Genomic DNA, 24,394 nt, shown 5'->3' on the forward strand with positions numbered 1-24,394 from the left:
ATTGTTCTATTTTTAAGGCCCATTGGTGTCTCCTTTCTTTTTACCAAAGCCCAGGGCCAAGCATGTCCCAGGTATTAATTATATGGTTGCTGACTGATAAGAAGTGATTGTTAGAATGGTCTCTATTGGCCACTAGGAATAAACCAAGAATATATTTGGGCAGGAATGAAAATCCAGTGGGAAGCTCTGGATGTCAAGGAATATTTCCCCATCAGAAGCTAGTCTGGGGTTTCTCTGATAAATTTGGAAAGCTCAATGCTTGTCTTGTTTTCCTACTTCTGCTAACCAGCCTCTTTAAACAGACAAGAAGCCAGGAAAACCATTTACCTCTATAAATTCAATACATACTTCACTAGTCACGTGGCTGCAGCCTGTGTCATGTGAGTTGGTCAGAGCAGTAAATGACTGTGCTTCTAAGTGCGGGTAAAATGCCACCAGAGCTCACCTGCTGCCTGTGACTAGTCTCCAATTCAGTCTTTCCAAGCCAGGGATAATCCCAGCTGGGATGTCACCTCTGATACGGCAACAAATGGTGGTGCAGCAAAAACTAATCATGAAACAATTTTTCTTTCCTTCTTCCTAAACTTCATCCACATAGACCCTTGGACATTCGTAGAAATCCAGCACAATCACAAGGAGGGAACAACACACACTGGGGCCTGTTGGGAGGCAGGCGGAGGGAGAGCATCATGATAAATAGCTAATGCAAGCGGAGCTTAATACTTATGTGATGGGTGAAGAGGTGCGGCAAACCGCCATGGCACGCGTTTACCTGTGTAACAAACCTGCACATGTATCCCAGAGAGAACTTAAAATGTAAAAACAAACAAACAAAAGAGTGAACAACGGAGGGAGCTGCAGGAAGAATTTTAGCTGTATACATACCACTATTTTTATATTAGAGATTTCTAATATATGTGAATATAAATATACACAATATTAAAAATAGTATTACACACACATGATAAAGGTAATTTGGGAGCTTTGTAAGGGTGTGTATTATTTTCCTGTGGCTTCTATAACAAAGTACCACAAACTAGGCAGCTTACAGCAACAGAAATCTCTTCTCCCTCAGTTTTGGAGGCCAGAAGTCCAAACTCAAGGTGTCAGCAGAACTCTGCTCCTGTGAACGCTCTGGGGGAGGATTCATTCCTGGCCTCTTCCAGCTTCGGATGGCTCCAGGGATTCCGTGGCTTGTGGCTGCATCACTAAAACCTCTACCTCTCTTGTGAAATGGCCCTTCCCTCTTCTGCTGTCTTCTCTTCTTCTGTATCTTGTAGGGACACTTGTCATTGGATGTAGTACTCCCTAAACCCAGAATGATTCCATAGCATGATCCTTAATTACACCCACAAAGACCCTTTTTCCAGATAAGATCACATTCACAGGTTCTGATACATGGGCATGTCTTTTTGGCATATACATGGGCATAATTTATGGACAAGCAACCAACATCTGCACTCCAATCCTGTTCACTCATGCTAAATCAGGATACCCCCTCCAAAAGGTGCCCCAGTCTTTGCCACTGAATTTCTGCCACTCTTCTGGTAGTAATTGATCAATAAAGATGTGAGGATCAGAGTAAGACGGATCCAGGATCCCACTGGTTTTTAATAATGTTTGTCTCTGACTACACCACAGGATGTCACACTCTCCTCCTTGCACCCCTGGCTGGCTGGGCTGGCAAGTCTCCCTAGACATCCCTGAGAGGAGCGCAGCAGGATGGGTTGGTCCACACAGCAAGTGACGCTTTTAAAAAAAGTCCCAGACCGGGCTCAGTGGCTCACGCCTGTAATCCCAGCACTTTGGGAGGCCAAGCTGGGTGGATCACGAGGTCAAGAGATCAAGACCATCCTGGTCAACATGGTGAAACCCCGTCTCTACTAAAAATACAAAACATTAGCTGGGCATGGTGGCACGTGCCTGTAGTCCCAGCTACTCGGGAGGCTGAGGCAGGAAAATTGCTTAAACCCAGGAGGTGGAGGTTGCAGTTAGCCGAGATCACGCCATTGCACTCCAGCATGGGTAACAAGAGTGAAACTCCGCCTCAAAAAAAAAAAAAAAAAAGTTCCCCAGGGTCATCCTACCACACAATGTCATTTCTCCAAAGTGATCTCAAGGAAAACCACTCAAAATACTTTTATTTACGCTATCAGTCAAAAAAAAAAAAAAAACCTAGAGAGTGAGAATTGTGCTTATATTTCTCAAATGGATTTTTTATGTTTTATTCATACTAGATGTTTGACATTGATCCACTGTTACATTTAATTTAAATTTTTAATTCTTCAAATACTGTTTTTTTTAACATTCTTACTGAATTGTTTATTGTAGCAAAATATATATAATGTAAAATGTGCCATTACATGCATTATAAGGGTAAAATGTGGCATTACGTACATTCACATTGTTGTGCAAACATTGCCACTATCGATTTCAGGAACTTTTTCATCTTCCCCAAATGTAACTCTATGTCCATTAAACTCTAATTGCATATTCCCTCCTCCTCCCAGCCCCTGGGAACCACCATTCTATTTTCTGTGTTTATGAATTTGACTACTCTAGGTACCTCATATAAGTGAAATCACACAATATTGTTTATCGGTGCTTTTTATTTTTTTATTATTATTTGCTTGTTTTTGACACAAGAGTCTTGCTCTGTTGTTCAGGCTGCAGTGAAGTGGCACAATCTCAGCTCACTGCAACCTCCGCCTCCCAGGTTCAGATGATTCTCCTGCCTCAGCCTGCCAGGTAACCTGGAATTATAGACACACAGTACCACATGGGGCTAATTTTTGTATTTTTAGTAGAGACAGGGTTTCATCATGTTGGCCAGGCGGGTCTCGAACTCCTGATCTCAAGCGATCCACCCGCCTCGATCTCCCAAAGTGCTGGGATTACAGGCAGGAGCCACGGCACCTGGCCGATACTTGTTGTTTTGTGACTGGCTTATTTCATTTAGTGTGGTATCTTCAACCTTTCTCCATGTTATAGCACATGTCAGAATTTCCTTCCTCTTTAAGACTGAATAACATTCCATTGTATTACAAACCTCATTTTGTTTATCCATCTGTCCATCAACAGACACTTGGGTTGCTTTCACCTTTGGGTATTATAAATTATGCTAGTACAAACATGGATCTACACATATCTGCTCAAGGCCCTGCTTTCGGTTCTTTTGGGTATATACCTGGAAGTGGAATTGTTGGATCATATGGCAATTTTATGCTTAATTTTTTGAAGAACCACCGTACCGTTTTCTATAGCAGCTGTATTATTTTACATTCCCACCAGCAGTGCACCAGCATTCAATTTCCCCAAATCTTCTCCAACATTTGTTATTTTCTGCTTTCGTTGTCTTTCTCATGTAGTTACTAGTTAGAGTTTAAGTTTTCATACTCAAAACTTTGTTTTTGTTTTCCTTTAAACTCTATTCTTTCTTATTCTAATCCAAAATGGTTTCCAACTAACTCTAGCAATTGACCTCTCGCCCAAGAATCCCTCTTCACTGCAAGGGATGCGACAACGTTTGTCCTACTTATGTTGTGATCCTGGCAGATCTAAGATGAGCAAGGAGACAGAGCAAGACATAGGGTTTCTGGGGCTCAAGGACAAAACAGCCTGATCGACTTTCAACATCGTGGGGAATCTGAAAAGGGGAAACAGCTAAGAGAAGACAAACAATTCCGTATGTTTTAAAAGACGTCTAGTCTGTGCGTGTGTGTTGGTGTGGGGATGGGTTGTTTAGGTAGATGACTATATTAGGGCTTTTTAAGCCCAACCCTGGTTTCAAACAGCTGCCCCCTCGAGTTGGTTAGATGAATCATCTAACCGGTAGTGTAGAGTCTCAGGACACTATTCTGGTTCATTCATTGTCTGCCTGAGATGGTGCTAATTGTTCATTTGGCTGCAGCTTCAAACTTATTACCAGAAGGAAGTTGAAGAGGGGCAGAAACAGATACTACAGGAGAAAGATGTTATAATTTGGGAAGGTCCATGGCAAAAATCAGATTGATAAGCATGCATTTATATATGATAACTTCTGTCTGAATAAAAAAGTGAAAGAAGTGTTAACACCTTTGGTTAGTTCAAAGAACAACAAAAAAATGAAACACACCAAAACCCTTTCCTGTGTTGTGCTTTTCTAAATACTAAATGGTTTTCAAAAGAATGAAAGTGCCGCAAAGAGAGTCATCTATTATTTCTAGATGGATTTTTCTTTTAGTTAAAAATTTAAGTCAAAATGAGATACTACTTCACATCCATTTACATGGCTTTCAATTCTTTCAGGTATATACCTGGAAGTGGAATTGTTGGATCATAGGATCATATGGTAAATCTATACTTAATTTTTTGAAGAACCACCATACTGTTTTTTACAGCAGCTGTATTATTTTACCTTCCCACCAGCAGTGCACCAGGGTTCAATTTCCCCAAATCTTGTCCAACACTTGTTATTTTCTGCTTTTTAAAAAAATTATAGCCATGTAAATGGATGTGAAATAGTATTTTTCTAAAAGCCATTCAGTATTTTCTAAAAACCATCCTGAGACTCTACACTACCAGTAGATGGTTCGTGTAACCAACTCTAAGGGGCAGCTGTTTGGAACCAGGGTTGAGCTTAAAAAGCCCTAATATAGCCATCTACCTAAACACCCCACTCTCATACCAACACACACACACAGACTAGACGTCTTTTAAAACATACGGAATTGTTTGTCTTCTCTTAGCTGTTTCCCCTTTTTAGATTCCCCACAATGTTGCAAAGTCGATCAGGCTGTTTTGTCCTTGAGCCCTAGAAACCCTATGTCTTGCTCTGTCTCCTTGCTCATCTTAGATCTGTAAAAATCACAACATAAGTAAGACAAACATTGTCACATCCCTTGCAGTGACAAGGGATCCTTGGGCAGGCAGTCAATTGCTAGAGTTAGTTGAAAGCATTTTGTACTAGAATAAGAAACTGCCAAAGTTTTGAGTGTGAGAACTTTAACTAGTAACTACATGAGAAAGACAATGAAAGTCATAGTTCCTATGGCATATAGGGTGAGCACAGAATTTAGAATCAGACCCTAGGTTTGATTCTCATCCTACCACTTGCTATAGCTTAGGTGACTCAGTTTATGCTTATATATTAACAACACTAAGAACTAACCAGGCTTTGGGAGGATCAAATGAGATAAGTGAAATTTCATTTTAACGTGATTATTAGTTTAATGATAATATTAGGCATAGGCGTAAACTATTAAACTCTAGAATTTTTTTTTATAATTATATGAGTATATGTAGAGTTTGGGGTTTTTTTGGCAGGGGGTGTGTAAAGGTGATTTGTTCACCAGGAAAAGTGATTTTAGTAAAGCACAGATGTTAATCTAGATCATGGCAAAGTGCTGCACACTAGATTTAGCACATAGGCAAAGAGTCTCTAAAACATTCAGAAGAAAATGAATGAATTCATGAATGAATGGACAAGTAAGAGCCCAGAGCAGCTGAAGCAATGAAATGCTTTGGAAAGAGCAGCATGCCTGGGAAAAGAGAGTGGGTGGGTGCTAAGGGAAGAATGAACACATGGAAAACTTGAAAGTGGAAATACATAATTTTAACAAGAGAAAGTGCAACCCAAAGTGAAGAGTGCAATGATGACCAAGGCGGGAGAAGATGCTCATCTCATAACAGAGTCTCGTAACTGTGCCGTTGTCAGAAAAAGTGAGTTAAGAGGTATGAGGTGCTTATATTATTTAATCTTGATTACTAAATACTGACTGCATTTTCTTCAAAGCTCAAATGGAGAAGAAATGGAACGGGAACAGCAAGGAGGGTTAGAGTGGAGGGAGGATATTCACACTGTCATATTCTGTAGAGTGAGGTTTCAAAATAGTATCCATTTCTCTCTGTGGAATCTTCCATAGCCTTCCATTTCTAATGTATAGCTTTGACTTTTCTCAGATCAAACTCTAGATCTTTAGTGACTAGAAGCTGCTACCTTTTTTTTTTTTTTTTTTTTTGAGACAAGGCTATGCTGTCACCCAAGCTAGTGTACAGTGATGCATTCGTGGCTCACTGCAGCCTTGACTTTCTGGGCTCAAGCAATCCTCCCACCTCAGCCTCCAGAGTAGCTAGGACTGCAGGCATGCACCACCGCACCTAGCTAATACTGCATATTCTATTGTAGAAATGAGGCCCTGCTTTGTTGGCTGGCCTCAAACTCCTGGCCCCAAGCAATCCTCCTGCCTCAGCCTCCCCAAGTGCTGAGATTATAGGCCTGAGCCACCCACTGTGCCCAGCTGCTACCACCTGCCTTGGTTAGCTCACTGAGTTCTTCCTCTTCTTAGCAGTTTTCACACAGATCTGTTCACATGCTGGGAAGGCAGTTTCTAGAAAACCCCACAGATAGCCTCATCCCTTCACCCCCTCTTCACTCCATGTAGACAATAAGCTTTCAGTTTCTAACTTCATGTTGAGTGTAGAAAAGAAATGTACTGCCCAGGAGCGTGTGTCTCGTGTGTTTGTGTTTTTGTGTTTGTTGGGAGTGACACAAAGGCTGACAAAAAAAAAGGAAGTTTAACATTTCGATTTTCCCTCGTCAAACAGCATCTTTCCCAGACATCAAGGATTTTTATTTCAGACTTCAAATGTCCTTAGCAAACTAAAGTTTTTGTTAGTGTATACATGAAAACAGAAAAACCGTAAGAAATAGTAGTTGACATTTAGGTCTGTTTGAGGTTGGAGGAACAGAAAACAATGAAAGAACTTGTATTGTGAAGTACACATTAACTATCATCCTAAGAAGGAAATAAGCCACTAATAAGAATCTATGAAAATATTTTTCAATTATCTACAAGTTCATTAGTCAAAATGTAAACTCCCAAAACACTATTTTTTTTTTTTTTTTTGAGATGGTGTCTTTCTCTGTCACCGAGGCTGGAGTGCAATGGGGCAATCTCGGTTCACTGCAACCTCCACCTCCCGGGTTCAAGCAGTTCTCCTGCCTCAGCCTTGTGAGTAGCTGGGATTACAGGCACCCACCACTGCACTCGGCTAATTTTTTTTTTTTTTTTTTTTTAGTAGAGGTGGGGTTTCACCATCTTGGCCAGGATGGTCTCAAATTCCTGACCTCGTGATTCACCTGCCTCAGCCTCCCAAAGTGCTGTGACTATAGGCAAGAGCCACCGCGCCTAGCCCTGAAACACTATTTTCTAATTTGGCATTTTCAGTTTATGCAGCTGAGTGAATTATCCTAAACAAATGTAAGTTAAATTTGCCATAAAAATTATAAAATAGAGTAAGAAAAATAAGTGTTTTTAGGACCATTTGTCATTCTATACTATCTACATACATCTCACTCTATATTCTCTACATCCTATTGCCATTCCATCCTCATCAAGAACTCAAAAATGTGTAGTAAAACAAACCTCAGAAACACATGGAAAGCCATATATGTATATATTTATGTGTATGTATTTATATTACAGACAGAGTCTCGCTATGTTGCTCAGACTGAACTCAAACCGTGGGCTCCAGCAACCCTCCCACCATCATGCCTGGCTAGAAAGTTGTATTTAACTTCCTTATCCATTTATACTTAAGCCCTCAGAGGCCATGGCAAAGTCAAAACGATTTGTACAGGAGTTATTTTGTAGGATAACCAGGAAGAGAAGGTTGAAGGTCTGAATTTGTAGAATGGTGGTAACTGTCAAGTTCCTGGTTCTAAAAACAAGGGGTACACAAAAATCCAACTGATGCTCATGCCTTATACAGAATATAAGGCACCAGCATTTGGGAGGTAGGCCATCACCATCAACGCTTTACTACTTGCTAGGCTATCTTCCTTCCTCTACTCTAATTTCACTCTAGAGGAGAGAACACGGTAGAAACAAGAGAAGGGTCCAGATCATCAGTGCTCGGAATAACACCAGACCAGGAGATGCTGCACAGTGACATTTGCAGAGGTTTTCTGCCAAGGTCCAAGGGGATCTGGCAGGGCACACACACCACCCAGAAAGGCCCCACCTAATTCAGGTGTTTTCTTCCACATGACACCTTACAAGTCAAAGTCACAGCAGACAGGGCATCGCTGGCTGGCGGGATTGTGGCAGTTCCATCTCCACCTTCACAAGTTACAGAAAAACATACAGGGGTTGTCACAATCAGGGCTACCACCGCTGCTTCCGCCACCAGCTCCTCCTACCCATACCCTCACTCAGAGCCTGCAGCAGCCGGCTCCTGCCCCAAGCACTTAATTTGCGGCGAGAGTCAAGTTCCCACATCCTGTTGAAGAGGGGCCTGGTGCTCTCTCCAGCCTCAGAGGCTCAGCCGATTGGAATCCATCACAGCCCATTTGCAATGAAATAGATATTCTATTGTTGACTGCAGGTCAACAAAGGAGCTAAGAAAATCATTCTCTCCACTCCCATCTGTATGATCAATCAAAGTGAAATTTAAGTAAACTCAGTCCATCAGCCAGTATATTCAATGCATATTATGGAAAGAGATGTGCCAGGATCAGGGGTGTGTTTGTTTGTTTGTCAGGAAGGGAACTGCTGTTGAGGAGGGAAAATAAAACCAGGTCCCTGCTTTTACATCTCCTTGGGGAAACAGAGAACACACATGTAAAATATAATTCATTAAGAATCTAAATAGGCCAGGTAAAGTGGCTCACACCTGTAATCCCAGCACTTTGGGCAGCCGAGGTGGGTAGATCACCTGAGTTCCAGAGTTCAAAACCAGCCTGACCAACATGGTAAGACCCTGTCTCTACTAAAAATATAAAAATTAGCCAGGCATGGTAGTGTGAGCCTGTAGTACCAGCTACTTGAAGGCTGAGGCACGAGAATTGCTTGAACCCAGGAAGCAGAGGTTGCAGTGAGCCAAGATCGCGCCACTGCACTCCAGCCTGGGTGGTAGAGGGAGGCTCCATCTCAAAAAAAAAAAAAAAAAAAAAAAAAAAAAGACAGCCAAACAGTGTTAATGGAGATGAAAAGATCACTACAGTTTTATTATCCGTAGTGGGACTTGCTATCTACCATGCTTGTGAAGGCTCTCATCAGAAGTACTGTATTTTCAGCCAGCTACGATTAACTCTAAAGTTGGAGTCGTTTTTAAATGTCATTTCCAACAGTAAAGAGTTTTTGAAAGTTTATTTTCAGCTTAAAACCATTCCCCTTTTCAGGTTTACTGGGTAGAACAGATTAAGTCTCTTTAAAGAGAAAAGACTCTGTGTGTGTGTGTGTGTGTGTGTGTGTGTGTGTGTGTGCGTGTGCATGCATTCTGTGGGTGTTGTGTGTGATGAGAAGGGGTGGAGGGTTTGGTCATGGTGGACCTATGTGTTATTGTCTTTAATCTAGGTAATGCAAACCAGTAATGCTGAATCCTATTGCTCTATAAAACTTTGCATTGCTTGAATCTGTTACAAATTTTTGCCAGAGCGCTTTCTGCCTCAAGGATGGTAAGTTTCTCCAGCTTATGGGGGGAACGTTCTATCTCCTCAGTCTTTTTGTTATGCCTTCTGGTCAGGTCTTGACAGAGCAGGTTCTAAGTTGGAGCAACAAAAGGCATCACCCCTGCAGAAGCTGGGCCTCCCGCCCAGCGCACCTTCTTCACCCGCCCTGGCTACAATCTCTGAAACCTTATGCATAGAAGGAGGGCTGGCTTCCTGGAAACTTTTCTCCTGCACTCATGAGCCCCCTCATAGCATCTTGTTGTCCTCTGATGTCATTGTACTGGGGTCCTATTATGGGAAACCATGGAGTGGCAGAAACAAATTTTGTTCCATAAGAAGAACCAGCAGTTGAGACCGAATAAGTCACAGGTAACAAATGACTTTATCTCAAAATAAAAATAAAGAAGCTCCACATATGGTAAAAATTTATCAAAGATTTTTTGAAAAACTGATTTGGGTAAACTATTGTTATTCATTTACTGCCTCCCTCATGATTAGAAGCATTATATGCAATCAAGTGAAGTCATTTTACTCCCTTTTTTTGATGGGCTTTGTACAGGGAATAGTAACAGCAGCCACAGCAGTGATTCATTCTCCTCTTGCTTTAATAGCAAAAATGATGCAAACACATGTTACAGAAGTAAAATCTGGCTTCAAATTCATTTTAAATTCATTAGTTACTCATGATTTATGCAAGTGTTATTTCTTTTGTATTTTAAAGAACATTCTAACGATGAAGACTTTCAAAGGTGGATAACTTTAAAAACCATTGCTGATAGTGGCCTTTTTACATCATTTAGTTTCTGTACAGTTATTTGTAGGTTTTAGTGTGTAGTCTCTGGTAAAAAAAAATAATAATAATTAAAAGCATACTTTCTGATAAGGTAATTTCAGTAATTCAAGAGCAATAGAATTAGCTCAGTGTTTCTCAGCCTTGGCACTATCTGCATTTGGGGCTGATAATTCTCTCTTGTGGGAGGCTCTCCTGCAGGAAAGGATGTGCAGCATCCCTGGTCTCTACATACCCGCTGCTGGTGGAACCGCCCCAACCCCTTCCCTGGCTGGTCATTTTAGTCAAAAATGCTTCCAGACATTGACAAACATCCCCTGGGGGAAAAATTGCCCCCAGTTAAGAACAACTAGATTAGCATAATATCCAAGAAATATTTTAAACCATGAGTAATATAACAATAAAACTAAAACAAAACAAAATCCTGTTTCCAATAATAGAGATAGTATGTTTTTAGTTTTCTGCATGAAACTATGTAAATGAACTGACTACAAAGGGGACTATTTTCTTTCTAGAACAGAAAGATGGGATGCCTGTCCTTCATTCCATCTCAGCCTTTGTTTGACTAGGTACTTGGTTCATTACTTTTATGTAGATGGCTAAAACTGAAAATGATTTTCTGAAAACTAGGTTTGTTGACTGGAAATCCAGAGGATGTAACAAAAGCATTTTTTATTAACAGACATTTTCCCAAGGTCTGTGGCAAATGTAAAAGTTTGTACCACTGAAAATATATAATTCTGAGGAAGAGCAAAATATATGAGGGCTAATGGAAATTAATTTCTATGAAGAGGTTTTCTACTATTATATTTGTGTTTGTGAGCAACGTCTGTGAGTAGTCTGGACTAAGCATGATATAGATACATAGCAGGTGGAAATAATAACAAATTTCTTCAAACGGATTTGGAAAAGAAATCGCAAATGAAATTTTTGTTTTACTAAAATATCATAAACTCTGATGTCTTCCAGATTGTGAAAGACCTCCACTGATGAATAAGTAGAAGCCCAATCTTGATATCATTAAGAGTTAAAAAGGTTCTGCAAATAACATCCACCAATGTGGTCCAACCGGCAAGGGAAGAAAGTGGGGTTAATATTGAAAATATTTAACAACTGGAATTGGCATGGGTACCAAACAATCCAAATGATTGCTGATCATACATCCAGCTCTACTGACGTATATCTACTGAATATCAGCCCTAGGAGAAAGCAAGGTGCAGAGTAGATGTTCCCATTTGTGTGAAGAGTGAGAGAAGGAAGGATGTATGCATGTGAATAAGTGTGTGTTTATGCTTGCATATGCATTGGTTAGCAACATACATAGGAAACTAGTGACAGTGATTGCCTCTAAAGAGAACTAGGGAAGGTCACCATGTAGTTTATTCTTCAAGGAAGATAAGTTTTGAGATTAAAAAGGCACATTGCTAACCATTATTCCAGAACAACAGGTGGAAACTCATACTGTACTGGTAAATCAGGATATCAGCCTATTCTAGAACCAGGGAACTAAGTTAAGGAGTTGCAGAAGGCTTACTTTTCACTCTATCACCCAAGAATATATTACGCCTACCCTTTTTTAAGTAAAAAAATATATATAAAGTACTAGATAATTGAAAAGATATTCAATTTACAATGAAATCAGAATGAGAGAATGTCCATTTCAAAAATCATTTTCCCTTTTTCTATCATGACTAAAGAAAAAAATCTACCTATTATTGTTACCATTAAGGGTGAATCTGGGTGTTGGAAATTGTATCTACTAAATGTATTAACAATGATCATGATTAACCAACTTCTAAAGCTAAGAAACCAATATTAGTGATTAGATAGTTGCAGAGTTCAGGCTACTGATTCGCCAGACATATCAGTGCCAAAGACGCTCTAAGATGTCCCGCATAGGAACTTGTTGCCCCTTCTTTCCCTGTTTTTCAACATCCAGTGGAAAGTCTCACAGTGTAGGTAAACCAAACTTAAATATCATAGCTCTACTATGTTATTCAGGAGTATGTTAGTTCTAGCTACTTTAATTTAAAATTAGGACATAACATTAATGATTATAACTTCAGAATTTGGTCACCTAGAGAAAATAATGTTTTGTGACTACTGAATTAGAAAAACAGAGATGGCAGATAATTATTAGATATAGATCACATGCAATTCTTACCTAAGAACTTTACATGCGTTTGCCCATTTAATGCTTATTTTAAAACAAACAAACAAAAAAAACCCTGTGAGCTATAGGTACTGTTATTATTCTCACTTTAAAGATGAAGCAAAGTGAGCCTCAGAGAAGTACCTTGCTAGATCACATGGTTAGCAAAGCAGCAAAGTCAAGCTTTGAACTCAAGTTCTAACCCCAGAGCCTGTGCTATTCACTTTGACATTGCACTGCCTCCTGGGTCTGGGTTGGCAGCTGAGGGACTTACATTCCAATCCAAATCTACCACTTTCATATTTTCTAAACCAAAACCAGAACATTGAGTTTGAACTGGGGTTAAGGTATTTCATGGGTTTTCCCCCATGAAATCCAAGACATAAAGTTGTCACATAAGCAGGATACCACTTAAAACTCTTGCTTTCCATTTCCTCACCAATGCAGCGAGAGAAGGGACTAGAGAATGTCTAACGTTTCACTTGATTTATAAAAACGAGAAATCCTCCTGTGTGCCAGGTACTCTTCAAAGTGCTTTACACATAGGAAGTTGTTTAATTTTCCTAACAGCCCTATGACTAGGTATTATTATTATCGTTAGGGAAGTGAGAAAACTAAACCCAAAGAATTTTGATGTCTTTTGTCCAAGGTTAAACAGCTGGTAAGATTCAAACCCATGCTGCCTGGCTCCCAAGTCTGTGCGCTTAGTCACGCTGCTATGCAGCCTCTTTTTTTAAACCTAGAATATACATTATATGCTACGGAATTAAGTCTAGACTAAAAGACATCTTCCACAGAGACAGACTTCCTTCCAGACAGGGGGTGAATGTTTGTTATTAATTCTGCCATTTTGTTTCTTGTACTGGCATTTGGGGTCCTCTGCAACTCTGAGCTCCCTGAAGGTTCAGGGAAGAACACATTCTCTCCTATTCCCTCCCCCAGCACCCAAATTCTCCCTTGTTCTGCTGTCTTCCTGCCTCTTGCCTTCGGGGATTGTTTGAGGATTGGAGGAAATCAGGGGTGGTAGAAAAGTGGCAAAGGGGCTGGGCATGGTGGCTCACGCCTGTAATCCCAGCACTTTGGGAAGCTGAGGCAGGCAGATCACCTGAGGCTGGGAGTTTGAGACCAGTCTGACCAACATAGAGAAACCCCGTCTCTACTGAAAATACAAAAAAATCAGCCAGGCGTGATGGCGCATGCCTGTAATCCCAGCGACTCGGGAGGCTGAAGCAGGAGAATCATTGGAACAGGAGGTGGAGGTTGCAATGAGCCGAGATAGTGCCATTGCACTCCAGCCTGAGCAACAAGAGTGAGACTCCATCTCAAAAAAAAAAAAAAAAAAAAAAAAAAAAAAAAGAAGAAAGAAAGAAAGATAGAAAGAAAGAAAGAAAAGTGTCAAAGGGAGGAAAGGTAGAAAACAAGCGGCTTCCAACAACTCAGATAAGGGAAGTAAATTAAATGTACAAAATTCAAGCTGGAAATTGCTGCTTTTGTTAGCTTTTCTGCTCTTGCCTAAGCCCCTCACCTCCCAACCTGCAAATACACATGCCCTATAGTTTGGTATGGAGAAAAACTCTTGCTGAGGGCACCATTTCTTGTAAAATCACTAGGCACGGTATTCAGCTGAGTGCCTGCCCTCATTCCCCAAACATCTATTAGAACCCTGAGGGAGCCAGGCCCTGGTCTAGGTGACGCAGGAATACAGAAGCAAACGAGACAGTTTCTGAACTTCTGAGCCCCAGACACACCCGAGTTTGGCTGCCTGTGCTCACCGTTCCTAGAACTGTTAGGCAGCATATTCAAGGCATTTCCATATTGTACATCAGACAGGCATTTTACAAATTCCATGACTAAGAGACATGCCAATTCTGGCAGATACGCGTTATCTCTGTTATGTAGATTATACAACTACAATTAAGGCCCCACAAATGAACTAGGATTTAAACACAGTTCTCGTGCTCTGGTCATGCCATCCTCCTGTAGTTCCAGCCTCGCTTTCCTTTCTTGTGAAATGGAGTTAAATAACAACACGCGTTTAGAACTACTGTAAGAATGAGACGGGATGAGATAACTAATACTCAGCACATGTATTCATCCCCCACTAAATGGTAGTTTTCATCGCTCTAAGCGGAAATAACGTAGGGGCTGGTGGGAGCACCTGAAGCGCGCATGAGTCAGGAGGTGGAAGCAGCCTTCGCAGCAGGAGGAATCCGATTTTCCACCTTGAAGGATGAAATGTGCCTGGGTATGGGGCAATGAAAGGTAGCGGGTGAGAAGTAGAAAACACGCTATGCGTGAATTTTAAAGCATGAAGAGGAAAATTGTCATGGCCACATGGTTGACTTCAGTGATTTTTTTTTTTTAAGCCTCCAATTTTCAAATATTTCTAAAAGAACTAGAAATTTTAAACTCTTTGTTTTCAAGACAAAGAGCAAACATATCATTAATTTTCCCAGGTAAATACAGAGAAAGGTGAATGCCTATTATCTTTGCTAAGTAATACCTTAATTCTAGACAAGCAGGGGAGACCCAGTAGAAGGACCTCTGAGAAAAAGGGATGACGGTGGAAAGAAAGGTCTGAAAATGAGACTGAAAGCCCATCCTTATTCCTTCTTCCTTCTCTTCCTGTGTGCCTCCAGACCATGACCTCTAAACAGAACAATTCTGAAAGTGAGTACACTTCACCTGCTAGTATAGATACAGGTGAATCATTAGTGTTATATAATGTAGAAAAGCCATTTTATTACTTACTTATAAAAATGAGTGAGGATTTTCCACCACAACTCCCTGTTAGCAAATAGAACTTAAATGTGGATAGAAGCAAAAAAAAAAAAAAAAAAAAAAGAAAAAAGAAAAGAAACTCTTGCAAACCAGAGATGTATGTTAAACATGGCCATGCTGTGTAAAGCACACAGCCTCAATTTACAGAAGAACTTACTTTCATTTTTTAAATGTAGTTTCTACTTAAGAATCTCAATTACAAAATATTGAAGAAGTCTTTTTTTAGTCACTTCCATATTTTTTCAAGTAAAACTTTAAAAGGTAAATAATTTAAGGTTGTTGTCCAAAAAAAAAAAAAAAACACACACACACACACACAAAGTAAATAATATCAGGTTAGAGTAAATCCAACAAGAGAGCTAGAGAAACAGTGAGAAGAAAGAAAAGATTTGTTCCTTAAACAAAAATAAGCAAGTCAGTCTGAGGTGACCAAAAGAAAAAAGTATATGCACAACCATAGCCCTTCCCTTTCGAGAAACTCTCACAACTTATTTTGCCAGAGAGGAAGATAAATGTTACAATATCTTGCTAACCAATCAGCAACGTTGCAAGCCTCAAACCAGGAAGCTCTTTAAGGTATAGTATTTTAAACTGTGCAAGTAAGACTTCTGTCTCTCAGCTAGTTTTTGTTCCCTATGTTTGTAGGATGGAAAAGCAGATGTGAAGTCCCTCATGGCGAAATTTAACACAGGGGGCAACCCGACAGAGGAGGTCTCAGTCAATAGCCGGCCCTTCAGAGTCACAGGACCAAACTCATCTTCAGGAATACAAGCAAGAAAGAACTTATTCAACAACCAAGGAAATGCCAGCTCTCCTGCAGGACCCAGCAACCTTCCTAAGTTTGGGTCCCCAAAGCCACCTGTGGCAGTCAAACCTTCTTCTGAGGAAAAGCCTGACAAGGAACCCAAGCCTCCGTTTCTAAAACCCACTGGAACGGGCCCAAGATTTGGAACACCAGCCAACTCGACCACCAGAGACCCCGAGGCGAAAGTGGGATTTCTGAAACCTGTAGGCCCCAAGCCTATCAACCTGCCCAAAGAAGATTCCAAACCTGCGTTTCCCTGGGCTCCTGGGAACAAGCCATTACTTCACAGTGTAAACCAAGACCATGACCTAAAGCCACCAGGCCCGAAATCTGGGCATACTCCTCCAACCCCAGAAAGTGAACAGAAGCAAGCGTTCCCCAAATTGGCTGGGGTTAAAGGGAAATTTATGTCAGCATCACCAGATCTTGAACCCAAGCCTCTCTTCCCCAAACCTGCCTTTGGCCAGAAGCCACCCCTAAGCACCGAGGACTCCCAGGAAGACGAAAGCCCCGCAAAGAATGTGTCTCCATCAAAAGGGTCGCCAGCTCCCCTGGGAATCAGGTCCAAAAGCGGCCCTTTAAAACCAACAAGGGAAGACCCAGAAAATAAAGACCATGCAGGGGAGATTTCAAGTTCGCCCTTCCCCGGAGTGGTTTTGAAACCTGCTGCGAGCAGGGGAGCCCCAGGCCTCTCCAGAAATGGTGAAGAAAAAAAGGAAGATAGGAAGATAGACGCTGCTAAGAACATCTTCCTGAGCAAAATCCATCAGGAAGAGTCGGCCTCAGGGGCTCCTCCTGCCGGGTTCCCTAAGGCCCCTTCTAAGCTGACAGTGGGGGGGCCATGGGGCCAAAGTCAGGAAAAGGAAAAGAATTCAGCCACCCCAAAGCAGAAGCCATTGCCTCCCTTATTTACCTTGGGTCCACCTCCACCAAAACCCAACAGACCACCAAATGTTGACCTGACGAAATTCCACAAAACCTCTTCTGGAAACAGTGAGTTCTTTTTTCATTTGCTATTCAGCATGGTTTACTCCACCGCAGAGAGTATTTTGGCTTCTGGGGAAAGTTTCGTAACAAGGGATGATTCTGTCACTGGTACTCCTAAATGTGTATAATGAATTTTCTTTGTCATGTTTTTTCTTTCCTGTGGGAGGTCTGGGAAAGTAGGCAGTCTTCATTCTGTGAGAAAATGCCTCGGTCAGCTGGGGTTTCTGGGGGGAAGGGAGAAGGAATGCATCCACTTCATTGATACGTGGTTTTGCTGAATGGTAACCATTGCGTTTACTTCCTTCGTTGGGTTTCATTTCTGTTGAGTGTCACTGAGGTATGTTACCCCTCTTACCACAGAGGAGTTAGACAGAAAACGAGCTATCCGCTAGATTGGTGCTTCCCAAAGGGAGCAATTCTGACCCCCAGGGGATACTTGGCAATGTGTGGAGGTGTTTTTGATTGCCACAGCTGGGGGGTGCTACTGACCTCTAGTGCGTAGAAGCCAGGGATGCTGTTGAACATCCTGCAATGCCCAGGACTGCCCCCCAACAAAGAAGTATTCAGGCCATGATGTCAGTAGTACAGAGATGGCAGGCCCTCCTTTAAGTGACTGCAAATATCCACACAATTCATCGTGTTTCCTAAGCCCAATATTCAAATAAGAAAGGAAGATGACTCATGAAATGGTACTTGATGTTTATCATTTTAGCTATTTTCTATTTCTCAGTATAAAGCTTCTGAACTTTTCTGATTCATAAAGTAATAGATAGTTAGGAAAATGAGCCAGCCAAAGGCGTATTTTACTCTCCTTCTGGGTAAATAGTTTAAATTTCTACCAGAGATGTCACTGCAATTTTCTGGTACTGAGTGACTGCATGAAAGAAGCTCGCACATGCCTGAGATGATTCGTATTTTAGGTAAATGATGTGCGACTGTTGTTTATCGCAAGGAGACAAGATGCCTACAGGCAACCACACTACTCTTCGTCACGTCTTTCTCATTATAAAAGTGTGGTCTAGTTAAAGCAGTTCTAAGCCTAAAGGTTGTTTTTGGTTTTGCACAGTAGAAACATCTTGCAACAGGCGATCTTCCTGAGATCAGTATTCTCCTTGTTCATAAACACCTTAGTGATCACGTCGTCTGCTAATTCATTCACACAGAAAGCAAATTTGGAATGACCCCATGACCATCTGTCTTCCAGCAAGGTTCATCCTTGTTTCCCATTGCATCTCCTCCTCATCTGTCATCTTGTTTCAATACTGGTTCATAATTCAGAACTGTTATTTTTGTAAGACCTTCTAAAAGGTTCCTCATTTCTCATATTTCTTCACCTCAGATAAAAAATTAAATATTATAACCTCTATTTTATGGCTGTGACTTCACACCAGGGAAGGAGTTCTTTAAAAAAAAAAAAAAAAAAAACTTTTCTTTTAAAAGGCCTACAGCACCTGGTATTCCAAGCAGTCTCCCATCCAAGTACTAATCAGGCCCGACCCTGCTTAGCTTCTGAGATCAGATGAGATTGGCGCGTTCAGGGTGGTATGGCGGCCGACAGGAGTTCTCATGTTAGGCAGAAATCCCTGGGAACTTTCTTCCACGCCGTCCATCTTTGTTTCACTCCAGTTCCTGTGTGGGTGGTGGCAGCACATGGTGGTAACACACATTGCCTGGTGCCATGCTTTTCAGTGAGTTTCCACAAATGCTAACCAAGGCCTGTTTCTGACTCTGAAGGCCTGACAAGGTCTGATTGTTAGTGCAGTAAAGCTCCAAGGAACCCAGACAGAACTGCAGAGCAGGCAGAGTTTATCCTTGTTCTCCTTCTCCTCTTCTTTGCAACCCTCCTCCGCTCCTGAATGCCTCCCGGCTGTCAGTAGCGGATGCCACAGTTCACATTTTAAATACTGTCATCGATGAAATCCCCTCAACATCTGATGCCTCAGGGTGTATTATGCTCCAAACTGTATCCTGTTCTTTCTTCATTCACCTCTTTCACAAATCAAAACTCAATCCCTCTTAATCTATACTGACCTCAATAGACACCTGGATTAACCAGTCTGATTCAGAACTTTAAATTCTCAATAATACCCCTTTAAAGCATTCACTTTTTTTTTTAAAGCATTTGAATTTTTTTTAACTTCTAAGTAGAAATTGCAATCTGACTGAAAATGCAGTAAGTGTAAAATGAAGTACAGTGAAGCTACTGTTAACCCTTGTCTGCCACTTTCTGGGTCTTTCCAGCCTCTGCTCCATAAAAACCACTGTTATTAATTTCTTATTTGTTCATCTGACGTTTCTTTAGGCTCGCACAAGCAAATACAAACATAAATACTGCCCCCCTAGCTTTTTACTCAAGAGGTAGAATATTATATGCACGCTCTGATCCTTGTTTTTTTAAATCCTGTTTATCTTTTCACTTTTTAATAAAGAATAGCTGATTATTCTTTAGAGCTGCATAGTACTTCAGTAAGCGAATGACAAGCTTAATCAATTTAACAATTTGTACTGTTTCCAAAAGTTTTCTGTTAGAAGCAATACTGCAGAAAATAAGCTGGCATATGCGTCATAAAGTAAGCATTTATTTTCTGAACACAGAGAATTTTTAAGTTGGGTCTGCTGATTCTTGATCCTGCCACTGCTGTTTTTCCTAAACAATGCTAGAAATACTAAGTAATTTAGCATTCCATTTACGAAGGTTAAAATATATCCGAATGAGAAAGTATACATTCATTTTATATGATAACCAGATAAGCAAGATAAACAAGTAAATTTCTATTGTAGCAAATTTTTTTTAAATTCTGAGGTTCTATAATTTATAGTTCTGGAGTATATGATTGTACAAAAGCAATAAGTAAGTAGAAAATAATTATTAAATAAATAATAATATACATACATACAAACATGTGACATACATGTACAATCTTTAGATGAGAAAATCCTTCATTTATTAAGTGTAAGTATATCCCCCATTTCCCAAGTGAATGTTGAGATGTGACATATCCAAATCCTACATCTGAGGCTAAAATCCAAGTCTTCAGATTGCAAGTTTAATACTTTCTCCACATACCATTCTGAGCTTGTTCGCTGTTTATATTTAAAACGTAAGTGTATTCTTTATTTATATTGAATATATTTGCAGATACTTCTTGACTCATGATGAGGTTACCTCCTGATAAATGTTCGTAAGTTGGAAATACTATAAACTGAAAACACATTTAATATACCTAACCTATCAAATGTGATAGCTTAGCCCAGCCTGCTTTAAACATGCTCTGAATGCTTACATTAGCCTACAGTTGGGCAAAATCATCTCACACAAAGCCTATTTTATAATAAAGTGTTGACCATCTCATGTAATTTATTGAATACTGTAGCATGGTTTCTACCAAATGCATATTGCTTTTGTACCGTCATAAAGTCAAATAGTCATTAATTTGAACCATCATAAATAGGGCTCCATGTGTATATGTATATATATTATTACAAATATGTACATATTTTAACTTTTTTTCAAAGAACTTTCAAAATGTTTATGCCTTTTAATACTTATAATGCCCCGTGAAATAGATAAAGCAGTTTTAATGAACCCATTTTAAACCAATGTACAGAGTTTCCAGGCTATTTGTTACTAATGTTATTAGTGGTACAGAGTCTAACATGAGAGTCATTGCCATACAATGTAGACTTCAAAGTCAGTAGATCTGGGGTTTAAGCATGAGTTATGTGTTTACTAGCTATGTGACCTTAGCTTTACCTCTTTCAGTGTATGTCTTTCTTCATTTGAAAAATGAGTGTAATACCACCTACTTCACCAGTACATTATAATGACTAAATGAGATTAGTTGTAAGTGCTTAATACAGTATTCAACATATAATAATAGCAAAATAAATCAGTACTATCTATAATTTTATTACTTTTATTAGCATTAAAATTTTACTACCTACCTCGTCATGTTTTGATCGTTTATAGTATAAAGATTATTCTAGGAATCATGAAACTGCATTTTACATTCTTCTGTTTTTAATATGAAAATGCATTCATGATTTATGATGTCAAAGAGTCAAACAATGATTGCTGGAAGAGAGGCTTTCCACCAGAAGTCCATGAAAGTGCTGCCCTCAGATGCCTCCTTCCCCACAGCAAAGGCGGGTAGAAAGCAGCAGGTGGCACTAGGTCACAAGTGCCCCCAGATTTTGCCACCTCCTACTGACTGAGGCCAAGGGAAGGCATCTGACTCAGCCAAGCAGAGGTGGAGAGGCTGCAAAGCCAGCATTGATGGCTGTCATCCCAAGACACTGTATTAGCAAAGGCAGTTTTCGAAGGTCATTGTTTCCGGAGTGCCTTAGTTGTCCCCATTACCTGTCAACCTGGAAGAAATAAATACATTTGCCCAATGGATTTGCTGTGGATTATGATCAGCCATAGCTGCTTAGATTGGCAACTACCAGGAAAAATGCTTCTGAGTGTGTTGCTACAAACCCTAAAATTTTTCAAGATTGGAGTTTTTATGCCAACTCTAACAAAATATACCCTAAATACATCTAGCTAGGCATGCATTTTCATATAACAGGGCTTCCAGATAAATTATTGTTGCATGGTATAATTAGAAAATGTATTTATTTGCTTGGATTAAAATGGGAAAGAAGGGGGATTATAAGCTTTAGAAAAAATGATTCTGTGACTAAATATTTATTCACTAAGCTTTAGTAGATACTGACTGGATCAAAATGAAATGCCTTGCTAAGTGAATGTAGAGGCTCTAAAAAGACTATTTATTGTTGTTAGAAGTAATTACACTAGTGTTCAAGTTAACAAAAATTCGTCTAATAAGCCTATATGTTTTTTAAACGAATACTGTTTTCATAGCCTTCTACCGCATTTCTTCCTTTTCAGGTTCCTATCCAATTCCTTAAACCTCTGCCCCAGATACATCTGCCATCTCTTATCATCTTTGCCCAACATATTAACTCTTAAAAATATTTATCATTTATTGAGGACTTGTTATATATCAGAATCGTATTACCCTGTTTATTCCTCCCAAGCCATGAAATAGAAATTCTAAGAGGAAATTAAAGCTCAGAGAGGTTGGGTAACTTACCCAAAGGCATAACATGATGAAACAGGGTCAGAACTGATTTCAGGTCTCTCTGATTCCATAGACTGTGTGCCCACCCACATTCTACCTCCTCGTGCTGGGCTGCCTCTCTTAAAACATGGAATATCGCAAGACAATGAATCAAGCATAAATGAAACCCAAAAAATCCTCATTACTCTCCTTCTTTGTGGCCTTTGGTTGAAACATATCTTTTGTTTGTTGTCTGTTTTGTAAATATCACTATAAGGTCCATGAAGACAGAAACCAGTCTGCTTCTCTCATTTGGAGTACAGAAGTAATATAATTTTTTGTTAGCTTCTCAAGTTTATTCTTTCACGGAATTCTATTTAACCAGGCCAGACATGGTGACTCATGCCTGTAATCCCAGGACTTTGGGAGGTCAAGGTGGGCACCTGAGGTCAGGAGTTTGAAACCAGCCTGGCCAACATGGCATCTCTACCAAAAATACAAAAATTAGCTGGGCGTGGTGGTGCACACCTGTAACCCCAGCTACTCAGGAGGCTGAGGCAGGAGAATCACTTGAATGCAGGAGGCGGATGTTGCAGTGAGCCAAAATCGCGCCACAAAAAAAAAAAAAAGAAAGAAAAAAAGAAAAAGATTATTCTATTTCACCAGAATTTAGTTGCTCCCAGATTTTGTTCAGTGTTAGATTTTAATGCTCTGTAGCTTAGCAATGTTTCAACAAAATAGATAACCCCTGCCTTAGACTTGCACTCAACTGGATGGAGCTTGTACACAAAATAATGTTATGACAGAGGGTCTACCTTGCAAATCTATTTAGTGCCCTTCCTTGTAAACTATAAGCTTGACTTTAACATGTTGCTTTTCTGATCATGAAACTAAAATTTTCACTCCTAAGAACAATTTAAGGTTACAAAAGACTAAACACTTTTTTGAAAAAATCCAAAATATCAAAATATTCTCTGAACTAATCCTTTGCTTCCTTTTGGGTCCTGAGCCAGTTCTGAAAAGGTTTCTTCCCATTTGTCAATGCAGTGCCTCACCAGCAAAGTTTGAGTTCATAAGAAACCCTGACCTGACTATTGGTTTGCAAGTAGGATTTAGTAAAAAAACTGCTGGAAATATTCAGTCCAACTCTTTTTTCCAGTCTTGTTCTTAATACTGGTGAGAAACCGAGACTGATTTTTTCCATATGTTAGCTATACGAATGATCAGTTAAGCACCTCGACAGTGACAGGTGTAAGGCCAGGGTCCCAGACGGCATTAACAAAAGACTTATGCCCCCTCCTCTTCTGTGTATGTATCACTTAACTAATCCAGCCCACAACAACTTGAAACCCAAAGGTGCTTGGGCTATTTTCACCAGCAAGTAACTTGTTTCCAGGAGTGGGTAAGATTTTCCTTCACAAGCCCTGAAGTTATCACCTTTCTTCTTCCCTCCATTCTCCTTTTGTATATATTCTCTTAACATTACCTTATTAGCTATTTACATATTGAAAACTGTTTTATATCAGCATGTGGCAATATTTTCCAAATTGTTGCTCCTAGCCACTACAAAGGAAAGGGATTCTAGGTTCACATTTTAGAACTGTAGCGATAAATGCTTTTTTTTAAAAGCAAGATTTCTCCAAGTATTAATATGCCTCTGTGCACTGGAAACGTGAGAACAAGATACATAAAGAGAAGATCCCAGGGTACTTTGATTGAAACAGCTTACAGACTGGACTGTTTCAGGACACTGAATCACTGGAGGCAAAGCTCTCTCATGCACAGACTGGAATTAGAAGTAGTATACTCAACAGCGTGGTTCAGCTTCAGGTAACAGCAAGGTCCTTAGCACACCCTCCACTCTCATTCTCCCAGGGCCTGGTGCACACTTTTGTGGCTAGTGTCAAACGTCTTTTTACTTCAGCCCGAGCCCAGTTTATTTCACTCACCCTCCTTGATCCCTGAAAAAGCAGTTGTCCAAAAGACCTCCAGGGCTTCCTTCTAGTGCATGTTGAAACTTCTGAGAAGCCCACTTACTGCTAATCAGGCAGCTTACCTGGGTTTAACCCCACAATAGACATGCCTCAGGAAGACTCTCCTCCCTTTACCACACTGTTCCTGGTCAAATTTTACGAGCTACTCCTATTAATCTTCCCGCTTTGAAACTTCTCTCTTCTGCTCTTCTAAGATAAGCCAGCAAACAAACTGTTCCCTGTTGTTTCCTATCCCAGCAGCATCCCTTGATCTTTTTTTAAAACAAGTTTTCATTTTTTCTTTTTCTTTCTTTCTTTTTCTTTCTTTCTTTCTTTTCTTTTCTTTCTTTCTTTCTTCCTTTCTTCCTTTCTTCCTTCCTTTCTTCCTTCCTTCCTTCCTCTCTTCC

At 40.2% G+C, this 24,394-nt stretch overlaps 1 protein-coding gene and 1 pseudogene across 5 annotated transcripts in view; one reads left to right on the forward strand and one right to left on the reverse strand.

Annotated features, from left to right (window-relative positions):
• Positions 1–24,394, forward strand: part of FYB1 (FYN binding protein 1) — a 172,692-nt gene that overhangs the window by 57,265 nt on the left and 91,033 nt on the right. For all 5 annotated transcript variants that reach the window (XM_074386421.1, XM_074386410.1, XM_074386430.1 and 2 more), the window contains one exon: positions 15,802–16,954. In XM_074386421.1, the coding sequence (XP_074242522.1) occupies positions 15,829–16,954 (1,126 nt within the window). In that variant the 5' untranslated portion in view covers positions 15,802–15,828. The remainder of the gene's footprint in view (positions 1–15,801; positions 16,955–24,394) is intronic.
• LOC120365378 (5S ribosomal RNA) lies at positions 18,388–18,504 on the reverse strand (annotated as a pseudogene).

The sequence above is a fragment of the Saimiri boliviensis genome, chromosome 1 (assembly GCF_048565385.1).
Source record: "Saimiri boliviensis isolate mSaiBol1 chromosome 1, mSaiBol1.pri, whole genome shotgun sequence".
Lineage (NCBI taxonomy): Eukaryota > Metazoa > Chordata > Mammalia > Primates > Cebidae > Saimiri > Saimiri boliviensis.